The sequence below is a fragment of the Camelina sativa genome, chromosome 11, assembly GCF_000633955.1.
Source record: "Camelina sativa cultivar DH55 chromosome 11, Cs, whole genome shotgun sequence".
NCBI classification, from domain to species: Eukaryota; Viridiplantae; Streptophyta; class Magnoliopsida; order Brassicales; family Brassicaceae; genus Camelina; species Camelina sativa.
Window position 1 is genome coordinate 3590470 of NC_025695.1, and position 12873 is coordinate 3603342.

Below are 12873 nucleotides of genomic sequence, written 5' to 3' on the forward strand. Positions count from 1 at the left end.
ATTCCTTTTTTTTTTAGGTTGATTCGTTTTCCGGCAAAATTCGATTTCTCTCAGCGCCGGATTACTTTGATCGGGTTCCTTACTGAGCAAATCTACAACCTCTTTTGATATCTTTGAAACTGTTGGCGTCCCAGCCGTCTACAAACCCCTCTTGATACAATGCAAAACATCATATTGGGACGTTGGTTTCTTATAGTTTAAGCCATGGTATTGTGTAATAGATGATCGATTATCATAATAACTTCCTCTAACTATTTTTCGTTAAAGTATTTTTAGCTCTTGAATCTTTGAATCATTTTAGGGGTTACCTATCTAGTGGCTTTTGTTTGAACACATTAGGGGTATTATTGGATTCTAATTTATAAAGATTTTTGAAGAGTTCGATAAAATCATTAATAGTAAATAAATGAAAAATTGTTAAAGATTGCTAGAGAGTTTTGTTGATTAGTTTTCTAAAATCTTGTAAACTGCTCCAAACAATTAGGGGTGGGCAAAAAAACCGAAATCTAAAAAACCGAACCGAACCAAACCGAAATCTGAAAAACCGAACTGAACCAAACCGAAATAAATGGTTTGGTTTGGTTATGGTTAAGTCTAAAAATCCGTTTGGTTTTTATTTTAATTAACATTTGGTTTAGGTTTGGTCTGGTTAAAGACCATAAAACCGAATGGTTTTTTTGGTTTTTTATAAAATTTTAGGATAATTAGATATAATTAGTTTCTTCAACTTATAAATTTATATTGTATAATAATATCAGTATTTTTTTTCTTTATTGGGCTTATAGTTATTGATCTCCAAGTTTTTTTTTCTGGTTTTCTTTTTTAATAGCCTTTACTTTTTAAAGTTTAAATTTCAATTAAGTATTTGGGTTTACAAAACTATATTTGGATTCTATTTTTTTGAATTATGTTTAGGTTTTACTTTTATGCTTATTTTTTAGTTATATATCAACTATCTATTTTTTAAAGTATGGAATAACCGTTAAAAATCGGGACCAAACCGAAACCAAACCAAACCGTTATACGTATGGTTTTTATATGGTTTCATTTTTGATAAAACCGAAAAAACCATAAACCGAAAAAACCGAACCGTAACCAAACCGAATTACATATGGTTTCTATATGGTTCAATTTTTATAAAACCAAAAAAACCGTAAACCGAAAAAACAGAACCGAAACCAAACCAAAAAACCGAACGCCCACCCCTACAAACAGTCCTATATTTTTGTAATACTTTCCATGACTTTATTTTGTAAAGAAAATATCTAAAATCATGAAACAATAACATAATAATTGAATTCATTAACAATTCTGGATTCTTTTGTTTTAATTGAATAGCACAAAAATTTTAATGACTTTATAAAAGAATCCAATAACCCAAATTTGTTAAGATTTTAATTGATTTTTTACAAATCACAAACTAATAACACGAAATTTTAACAGAGTTAAACAAAATCTTAATCTAATAACAACAAATTCTACATAACATTTAAAATCTTTAAAACTCTATTTAAATCTCAAACCAATACTAAATTTAAACAGAAGTATCTATTGACTGTTGACTAATATTTATACCATTAAATACATTTTATTTTCCATATTTCTATATACTGACTTATTAATTTTTCTTTGATAAATCACATGCAGTAAAAGTTTCACAAAAGTAAAAGTATAGACTTTTATAGTCAAAGATATACTTATGTCAATGAAATATTCATAGACTTAAAAAAAATAGTTTGTATATATACTAATGAAAAGTTTTCATTGAAAACCCTTAATCTTCAGCAAAAAATTTGATCCCTTAATTCTGAAATGAAGCTTCTACTACTACTGATTGCCTTCTGCGTTCTATCTCTATCAAGTTGTTCTCCATCTTATTTCATGATTTTACTCTACGTACTATTGTTATTATGTTATTTAAACTGTCCTATTGGGACGTTCTACGTTTTCTTTCCGTGTTTTTATCTTTTTTTTTTCTGTTCGTCCACAGGAAATGACTTCTGAATTTTTAGTTAGTTATTATCAACCGGAAAATCGATATAGAAAATAATTTTATTGTATGGAAACGTTTGTGCAGGGTGTGAAGAAAAGTTCGTCCCTTATGATTACTCGGCAACAATAGAGGTAAACAATGATCTGTTCATTTAGTTAGACATGTACGTTGGAAACTGTTGTCCTGATTCTTATTCTTTTTTTTTTTTCCTTCTTTTTCGTTTTGGTGCAGTGTCTAGAGATCCCTAATAAACCACAATACAATGGAGGGATCATCGTGAATCCTGACCTACAAAATGGTTCACAAGGCTGGTCACAATTCGGAAACGCCAAAGTTGATTTCAGAGACTTCGGAGGTAATAAGTTTGTTGTTGCCACACAGAGGAATCAATCTAACGACAGCGTCTCACAGAAGGTTTACTTGGAAAAAGGAATTCTTTACACTTTCTCGGGTATAAATAATTTCTGATTTTGTTTTCTTGAAGCACACTCTATAGAAGTATCACCTGATGGGTTTTTCTGTTATACTTGTAGCTTGGTTACAAGTCAGCATAGGAAACGCTCCCGTGAGCGCAGTTTTCAAGAAGAATGGTGAAGTTAAGCATGCCGGTTCGGTTGTTGCTGAAGCAAAATGCTGGTCCATGCTCAAAGGTGGTCTCACTGTTGATGAATCTGGTCCTGCCGATCTTTACTTTGAGGTTTGCATATACACAAGCATGTTCTCGATTGCTTGTCTTTATTTATACATTTTTGCAAGCTGCTCTTTCAACCTATATATGATGATCCATATTTCCGTTATCATGTGTAGAGTGTGAACACAACGGTTGAGATTTGGGTAGATAGCGTCTCTTTGCAACCTTTCACACAAGAAGAGTGGAACTCTCACCACGAGCAGAGCATTGACAAGGAAAGAAAAAGTGCCGTGAAGATCAAAGTCGTGAATGACAACGGCGAGACGGTACCAAATGCAACCATTACCATAAATCAGAGGCGACTCGGATTCCCATTTGGTTGCGCCGTAGAAAATAACATACTTTGGAATCAAGCATACCAAAACTGGTTCACTAAAAGATTCACCGTGACAACTTTTGGGAACGAGATGAAATGGTACGATACAGAAAGAGAAAGAGGCATAGAGGATTATACGACCGCAGACACGATGTTGAGATTCTTCAAGCAGCACGGCATCGCTGTACGTGGGCACAATATTTTATGGGACCACCCTAAGTATCAACCTGGTTGGGTGAAACCTCTGTCCGGTAACGATCTCTACGATGTCGTGAAACGAAGGGTTTTCTCAGTGGTCTCGCGATACGAAGGGCAGCTTACGAATTGGGATGTTGTGAATGAGAATATCCATTTCTCCTTCTTTGAGAGCAAGCTGGGTCCTAACGCCTCACGTAATATCTTCACGATGGCTCATTTCGTCGATCCAAAGACAACAATGTTCATTAATGAATTCAATACATTAGAGTACCCTCAGGATCTGAAATCTAGTCCAGCTAGGTATTTGGAGAAGCTCAGGGAGCTTCAGTCTATACAGGTTGCCGGAAAAATTCCATTGGGGATCGGTCTTGAGTCTCATTTCGGTACTCCAAACATTCCGTTCATAAGATCAGCTCTTGATACTCTTGGTGCCACCGGTTTGCCTATTTGGCTAACTGAGCTCGACGTTGATGCGCCTCCCAATATCCGGGTAACTTAATTATGTTCTCTTATATACAAGTAGGCAAAAAATATCATTATTGAATTCCCATTTGTTCATCCCCATTATAATAGGGTTTGAGCACTTCTCACCTGTTTGGTGTTTGGTTTTTCTTGCAGGCCAAGTATTTTGAGCAAGTTCTAAGGGAAGGCCATGCGCATCCAAAGGTGAAAGGAATAGTGATGTGGACAGGATATTCTGTTAAAGGTTGCTACAGAATGTGTCTCACCGATGGAAACTTCAGAAACCTACCCACTGGAGATGTCGTGGACAGACTGATACGTGAATGGGGAGGGTTTCGCACCCAAACCACAGGAGTCACTGACGCTAATGGATTGCTTGAAGCTTCACTCTTTCATGGTGACTATGATCTCAATATATTTAGTCCTGTCACCAATTCAAAAGCTTCTTACAACTTTACGTTGAGTCCTGATGATTCCTCTCCACAGAGCCAACCATTTATATTTGTCTTTCCCGCTTGAGACGACGCCAACTTTACAACTACTTTGTATTTGAACAGTTTGATCCTTAGAGCATGTCCATTGGACATACCCCATAGAGGGTCAAAAAGAATTAAAAAAATTAAAAGATAAAGAAAAATGTGGAAAGATGAGAGAAAAGTATCTTTGCCAAGAACAAATAAGACATTGGGTCTCTTGTTGTCCTCTTTTTATTGGTTAGATAGATTAAAAAAATAATTAAATAATTAAATTAAATTAAATATTATTAATTAAAGGAAATTTAGTGAGAAATGCCATTTTTAAAATTAAAGTTATAAGAAATGCCACTTCCAGTTTTTTCTTCTTAGAAATACCATTTTTTATTGGGTTTCTTAGCAAAACAATACATTTTGGAAACATAATAGGTTTTATAGTACAGTTACTATTTAAAATCAAAAAAATCCCCCATATATACTGTTTGTGTAATACAGATGGTGTGAGATAGAGAATGTGGGATGGGTTCAAATGTGCAAAATTACGAGTAAAGGTCTCTTTATTTTTGGATTTGTTTTTTTTCCCTTTTACATTTATTTCTCTCTCTCCTTCTCTTTCTGTATATGATTATTTTTTTTTCTTTTTTTTCTTCATCACATTCCTCTTTTCCTAATTATTCAAATATTTATTAATATATCTTTTGTTTCCAAATTTTTTCCACATAAAAAAATCTATGTTTTTTCTTTATAATTTGATATGCATTTTATTTGATGATTTTATTTAACAATATTAAATATTTTTTACATTTTTGTATCTGTACACTTTTTTAAGTGTACAGATGTTTATACACCTTATAATGTGTACAAATGCTTGTACACATTATTAAGTGTACAGATGTAATTTGTTTGATAATTAGGGTTTCAAATGTGTGTACTGCAATGATTTTGTAAAAATTACATATGTACACTTAATAATGTGTATAAACATTTGTACACTTGTGTCTAAACATTTGTACACTTAAAAGATGTACAGACATTTGTACACTTAACTATGTGTACAGACGCATGTACACTTAATAAGGTGTATAGGTATCTGTACACTTAAAAATGTGTACGGATACAAAAGATGTATATAATATATTTAAAAATTATTAAACAAAATTCATATCAAATTGTAAAGAAAAAAATATAGATTTTTGTGTATCTAAGAAGTTTTCTAAAAAAAATATATCAATAATTATTTGAGAAATAAGGAAATAAGGAAAAAAAAAGGTACAATGGCAGCAAATGTAATTCATAAGACTGTTGAATGGCAAAAAAGGGAAGGAAAAATAGACAAACAATGTCAAATGTGGGTTTTTCTAATTGTAAATTGTGAATGTATCATTCTGATAATTATGTTTCAAAAATGTATCAAAATGCCAATTAACTCTTTTTTATTTTATGCCATAGGAGTAAAAGACACTTTTGCCCTTGAATTAAAGAAGAGTAAATTTTTTAAAAAAATTGGAAGAGTGGCATGCGTTTCAAATTTCTAGTAGACCAGATCCAACGCCCAATAAGATTTAATCCATCCAAATTTGTCATTCGATTTCTGAAGAGGACAAGATGCACTTGGCTGGACTTTATTTGTCCACCTACATGTCTGCTGACCGATTTTATTGTGTTTCCAGTAGACTAGATTTAACATCTGAACAGGTTTTTGTCCACCACATTATGTCTTTCGGTCTCCTTAGTAGACCAGATATGCTTGGTTGACAACACTTGTCCACCCAAATTATGTCTTCTACTCTTTTAGTGGACCATGTCCACTTGGTTGACAACACTTGTCCACCCAAATTATGTCTTCTGCTCTCTTAGTGGTCTTTTTAGTAGACCAGATCCGCTTGGTTGACAACACTTGTCCACCCAAATTATGTCCACTTGGTTGGTGATACTTGTCCATCAATAACATGAAACCATTTTCTCCACCCTAAGACCTGCTGACGCATGTACCGATCTTATTGAGAAATATCTTACTTTGCTTTGAGGAAAGCATATTTAGTCCACCGGATCTGGTCCATCAAAAAAAAATTGGGTCAAATATCAGATCTGATACACTAAAGAAGGAAACAAACAGAAGAAACTCAAAATTGAGAAAATATTATACTCAACATTGAGGGGAGCATCTCCAGAACGGAACAAAACATGTTGTGGGTTAGACCAAAATCGTGTTTTTGAAAAATTCTTTAGTTTAAAGAAAGAAAGAAGAAAGAAAAAGAAAGAGACGTGAGAGAGAAGAAGAAAGATGAGAGATCGAGAAAATAAGAATAGAAGGGAGAGAAATGAGAAATAAATATAAGAAGGACAGTTTTGTCATTTTCAATAAATCAAAGTGGGACCTATGGCATTTTAGAAAATGTTTAATTGAAAATGACATTTTCTTTAAAGAAATGTACTGTACATAGAGGTGTCAAAATGATTAACTCAACTTAGTTCAACTCATTACCTAATGAGTTTAGATTAAATGAGTTCATAGGTTGACCCAACTCATTTAGATAAATGAGTTGGGTCAACCAATGAACTCATTTAATCTAATGAGTTAAATGGTTAACTCAACAAATTACATTATCAATGATGTTTACACACAAAAGAAAAGAAAAAGTTCTCAAAAACACATGTCACAATCCCAGATAAACCAACATAGAATCGATAAAGATAAATGTATATAGTGTAAAACATAGTCAAGCTTTCAACTTGCATAAGAAAGTAGAAAGTGTAAAACATAGTCAAGCTTCATTCATATTCTGAGGTCCTACTTCTTTTACGAGAAATAATTACCATATTTTTAGATTGGGATGTATCTGCTGAAGTTTGCCCACCACCCCCGCCATGAGAATATGCATCTTCACTGTACATTGATCTAGAAAAATAGAAAAAACAAATAAGACTCTTCTTAGAATGAATATGACAAAGTGTTGTAGTCCTAGAGGAATCAACCATAAAGATTAAAAGAGAAATCAAATCAATATTCAAACCCATGAGACAGAGAGACCGAGAGATGCTTGAAGAAACTATAACAGTTTCAAGTAACCATATCACATAGAATCAACCATAAAGATGCATAAGGAGATGCTTGAGGAATCACACAAGTGTTGGGTGCTTTTAGAGGCCANAATATTATACTCAACATTGAGGGGAGCATCTCCAGAACGGAACAAAACATGTTGTGGGTTAGACCAAAATCGTGTTTTTGAAAAATTCTTTAGTTTAAAGAAAGAAAGAAGAAAGAAAAAGAAAGAGACGTGAGAGAGAAGAAGAAAGATGAGAGATCGAGAAAATAAGAATAGAAGGGAGAGAAATGAGAAATAAATATAAGAAGGACAGTTTTGTCATTTTCAATAAATCAAAGTGGGACCTATGGCATTTTAGAAAATGTTTAATTGAAAATGACATTTTCTTTAAAGAAATGTACTGTACATAGAGGTGTCAAAATGATTAACTCAACTTAGTTCAACTCATTACCTAATGAGTTTAGATTAAATGAGTTCATAGGTTGACCCAACTCATTTAGATAAATGAGTTGGGTCAACCAATGAACTCATTTAATCTAATGAGTTAAATGGTTAACTCAACAAATTACATTATCAATGATGTTTACACACAAAAGAAAAGAAAAAGTTCTCAAAAACACATGTCACAATCCCAGATAAACCAACATAGAATCGATAAAGATAAATGTATATAGTGTAAAACATAGTCAAGCTTTCAACTTGCATAAGAAAGTAGAAAGTGTAAAACATAGTCAAGCTTCATTCATATTCTGAGGTCCTACTTCTTTTACGAGAAATAATTACCATATTTTTAGATTGGGATGTATCTGCTGAAGTTTGCCCACCACCCCCGCCATGAGAATATGCATCTTCACTGTACATTGATCTAGAAAAATAGAAAAAACAAATAAGACTCTTCTTAGAATGAATATGACAAAGTGTTGTAGTCCTAGAGGAATCAACCATAAAGATTAAAAGAGAAATCAAATCAATATTCAAACCCATGAGACAGAGAGACCGAGAGATGCTTGAAGAAACTATAACAGTTTCAAGTAACCATATCACATAGAATCAACCATAAAGATGCATAAGGAGATGCTTGAGGAATCACACAAGTGTTGGGTGCTTTTAGAGGCCATTGGTCTACCAAAATTCAACTTCTCTTGCAACATTATACATGGCATCATATATATTCTAAGTTATTCAAATCCCCAAATTCAGATTATAATCTAAGTTATTCAAATCCCCAAATCAGTCACTATAATCTTTTGTTTAACAAGCCAAATCAAGAGAACAAGCCACATAAATACACAAACACCAAAATATCAAAACCCAGAAAAAAATCAAAACCCAAAAATCAAACCCACTTCGAGATTTCAATGATTAAAGGAGAAACCAAATCAATAATCAAACCCATGAGACAGAGAGACTGAGAGAGAAACAAAGACACCAAGACAGACGGAGAGAGGGAGGGAGAGAGAGTACAAACCTGAACTCACGCCGGCGAAGATGAGAGGAGCTGTTCACGCCGGCGAAGACGAGAGGAGCTGTTCACGCCGGCGAGGATGAGAGGAGCTGTTCACGCCGGCGAAGATGAGAGGAGTTGTTCACACCGGCGGAGATCGGATCCAAATTCTATTTTTCTCCTCAACCTCAAATCACGAAGAAGCTGTTTTGGGAAAAAATCAGAGCAAATCGGTTTATACATTTTAATTGGTTTACAGATTTTTTGTTATATTTAACCGGTTTAACTATTTGACTCAATATAAATAGAATTGATGTATTAAATGGTTAAACTATTACCCATGAAAACTCAATTCATTTGATCCACTAAACCAATTAACTCATTAACTCATTTTATTCATGAACTCATTAGGATAAATTTTGTTAACTCATTAGGGTTTATGGGTTGGATTGAGTTGAGTTGATCGATGAAACTTGACATATTTTGACACCTCTAACTGTACATGGCATATATGATAAATTTCTCTTAATTAAAATTTTTGACATCCAAATGGGTGTATAATCGATAGGATTGCCCTTAGTGAAAAACTGTGGCAGGCAGATAGTCTTTTTTAAAAAAAAATTGTGAAAGGGTGTATTCCCATGGGCCATGAGCATCTTTGGGTTGGTTTCCTAAGTTTAAGCCTTGATACATAATCAATACAATAATATATAACTTCTTTTAACTATTTAATTAAGTCTTATTTTATTTGAATATTATTCTTATAATGTATTGATTTAATTTTATCCTAACATATATATATATAGTGGAGTACTTACATAGTGTATATATACATCAATTTAGTTTAGGCAAATTAAAAACTTAAAAATGTAGGAAGAACATATTATTTTACGGAAATTTTTTAAAACAAACATATTTTTGACCCAATATTAGGCGTAGATCATGTAGATCCATAAGAATATCAATGGAAGCCTTCTCCTATATAATTTTACAACCCAAAATCATATTTATGTTGATACAAAAAAATATAATAGTTATGGTTCACATATACATTGGTTTTCTGTTTGAACTTTGAACCAAAAATGAGTGTATTCAACTTGACATTTTAGGTGATTTGTGTAAAATTTATAAATCTTATGTTATTCAATTCTGAATTTTAAAAAGTTTCTTAAAAAGTCTCCTGAAATACACTGTTGTTAAACTAATGATTTAAAAATCTATCTTAAAATCCATTGTTATTCAAAACAGCTTGTGGATTTGGATTTGAATAGTTTTTAGAGATTATAGAGAATTTGAGAGGATTTCTTAGTTATAAATATAAAAATCCAAATCTTATGGTTTTAGGTGGGATTTGAACGAATTTTACAATAAATCATATCAACTTCCCTAAGATCATCAAAATCATTTAAAATCTCATAAAGACTAAAATCACTTAGAATATTAGATTGAATATACCTCATACTTTATTGACTATTGACTGGGATTTAATTATCCTATTGACTACATGTCTTATTTTGAAAAACATGTCTGATAAAAGTTTCCATAAATGTAAAATATAGTCAGTATTTTACTTGTAAACTAAATATACCAAGACTATAAAACATACTAGTAGATTAATGAAACCCTCAATCATCAGCAAAACAAAGTAATTCTTAATTTAGGTCTTGCAATGAAGCTTCTACTGCTGCTGCTTGCCTTCTGCGTTCTTTCTCTATCAAGTTGTTCTTCTCATCTTAGCCTATGATTTTACAATATTTCTACTCTGTAGTTATCATAAATGAGAAAATAGTTTTTTTTGTATTAAACGTCGTTACCACTTTGCAGGGTGTGAAGAAAAGTCTGTCCCTTATGATTACTCGGCAACAATAGAGGCAAGCAATGCTCTGTTCATTTAGTTAGACATGTACGTTGGAAATTGTTGTTCTGATTCTTCTTTTTTTTTCCGTCTTGGTGCAGTGTCTAGAGATCCCTAATAAACCACAATACAATGGAGGGATCATCGTGAATCCTGACCTGCAAAATGGTTCACAGAGCTGGTCACAATTCGGAAACGCCAAAGTTGATTTCAGAGAATTCGGAGGTAATAAGTTTGTCGTTGCCACACAGAGGAATCAATCTATCGACAGCGTCTCACAGAAGGTTTACTTGGAAAAAGGAATTCTCCACACTTTCTCGGGTATAAGTAATTTTAAATTTGTGTTTCTTGGTGCACACTCTATAGAAATATCATTTCATGTATTATTATGTTGTACTTGTAGCCTGGTTACAAGTAAGCGTAGGAAACGCTCCTGTAAACGCCGTTTTCAAGAAGAATGATGAATATAAACATGCCGGTTCGGTTGTTGCTGAATCCAAATGCTGGTCCATGCTCAAAGGTGGTCTCACCGTTGATGAATCTGGTCCTGCCGATCTCTACTTCGAGGTGTGCATGTATATACAAAAGCATATTCATGGTCTCGATTGTTTATATACATTTCTAAATTTTGCAAAGCTTCTCTTTCTCAACCTATATATATTTCCATGGTCATGTGTAGAGCGCGAACACAACGGTTGAGATTTGGGTAGATAGCGTCTCTTTGCAACCTTTCACACAAGAAGAGTGGAACTCTCACCACGAGCAGAGCATTGACAAGGAAAGAAAAGGTGCCGTGAAGATCAAAGTCGTGAATGAAAAAGGCGAGACGGTACCAAACGCAACCATTACCATAGAACAGAGGCGACTCGGATTCCCATTCGGATGCGCGGTAGAAAATAACATACTTGGGAGTCAAGCATACCAAAACTGGTTCACTAAAAGATTTACCGTGACAACTTTTGGGAACGAGATGAAATGGTACAGCACAGAAAGAGTAAGAGGCATAGAGGATTATACGAACGCAGACGCGATGTTGAGATTCTTCAAGCAGCACGGCGTCGCTGTACGTGGGCACAATATTTTATGGGACGACCCTAAGTATCAACCTGGATGGGTGAAATCTCTCTCCGGTAACGATCTCTACAACGCCGTGAAACGTAGGGTTTTCTCGGTGGTATCGCGATACAGAGGCCAGCTTGCGAGTTGGGATGTTGTGAATGAGAATCTCCATTTCTCCTTCTTTGAGAGTAAGTTGGGTTATAAAACCTCTTATAACGCATTTTCGATGGCTCATGCCTTCGATCCACGGACAACAATGTTCATGAATGAATACAATACATTAGAGCAACCTCAGGATCAAAGTTCTAGTCCAGCAAGGTATTTGCAAAAGCTTAGGGAGCTTCAATCTATCCGGGTTGCTGGAAACATTCCTTTAGGGATCGGTCTTGAGTCTCATTTTAGCACTCCTAACATTCCGTATATGAGATCAGCTCTTGATACTCTTGGTGCCACTGGTTTGCCTATTTGGCTTACTGAGGTTGACGTTGATGCGCCTGACAATGTCCGGGTAACTTAATTATATTCTCTTATCATTATTGAATCCTCATTTGTTATTTCATCCCCATTAAAATGGAGTTTGAGCACTTCTCCCCTGTTTGGTGTTTGTTTTTCTTGCAGGCCAAGTATTTCGAGCAAGTTCTAAGGGAAGGCCATGCGCATCCAAAGGTGAGAGGAATAGTGATGTGGGCAGGATATTCTCCATCAGGTTGCTACAGAATGTGCCTCACCGATGGAAACTTCAGAAACCTACCCACCGGAGACGTCGTGGACAAACTGCTACGTGAATGGGGAGGGTTTCGCAGTCAAACCACAGGAGTCACTGATGCTAATGGATTCTTTGAGGCTTCACTTTTTCAGGGTGACTATGTCCTCAATATATCTCAGCCCTCCACCAAATCAAAAGCTTCTTACAACTTTACGTTGACTCCTGATGACTCCTCCTCTTCAGTGTCCCAACCATCTATTTTTGTCTTACCTGTTTGAGACGCTAAGTTTACAACAACTTTGTATTTGGGTATAGTTTGATTCTCAGCGAAAAATCGTTGAAGATTGTCTGTTTTGAATTGTAGCAGCTGTGTGAGACGAAACTTTCATTTTAGCATCATTGAGTTGGTTCCATGATATAACTATAAGGGATTTAATCATCAATAATACTAAACTTTCTCTAAACGTTGTTGTTTCGTATAAATTTCTTTGCTTAAGCCAAATCTTTTTTTCATGCAATCATACATTCTTATGTTTCGACCCAACATTAATTGTCAAAATCGCAGGAAGTTTGACCAGATGCGTCGTTTCTATTTTGGAAGTGGAAAACTAATCTACTGACTTACA

At 34.2% G+C, this 12873-nt stretch overlaps 2 protein-coding genes across 2 annotated transcripts; both read left to right on the plus strand.

Moving 5' to 3' along the window:
* Window positions 1813-4342, plus strand: LOC104721431 (anti-sigma-I factor RsgI6-like). Its single transcript, XM_019231751.1, has 6 exons — window positions 1813-1896; window positions 2044-2124; window positions 2225-2444; window positions 2527-2690; window positions 2801-3688; window positions 3817-4342. The coding sequence occupies exons 1-6, from the start codon at window positions 1813-1815 to the stop codon at window positions 4177-4179; spliced, it is 1800 nt and encodes a 599-aa protein (XP_019087296.1). The 3' UTR covers window positions 4180-4342.
* On the plus strand, window positions 10279-12617 carry LOC104721432 (anti-sigma-I factor RsgI6-like). Its single transcript, XM_010439410.1, has 6 exons — window positions 10279-10345; window positions 10452-10498; window positions 10584-10803; window positions 10886-11049; window positions 11162-12049; window positions 12160-12617. The coding sequence occupies exons 1-6, from the start codon at window positions 10297-10299 to the stop codon at window positions 12523-12525; spliced, it is 1734 nt and encodes a 577-aa protein (XP_010437712.1). The 5' UTR covers window positions 10279-10296; the 3' UTR covers window positions 12526-12617.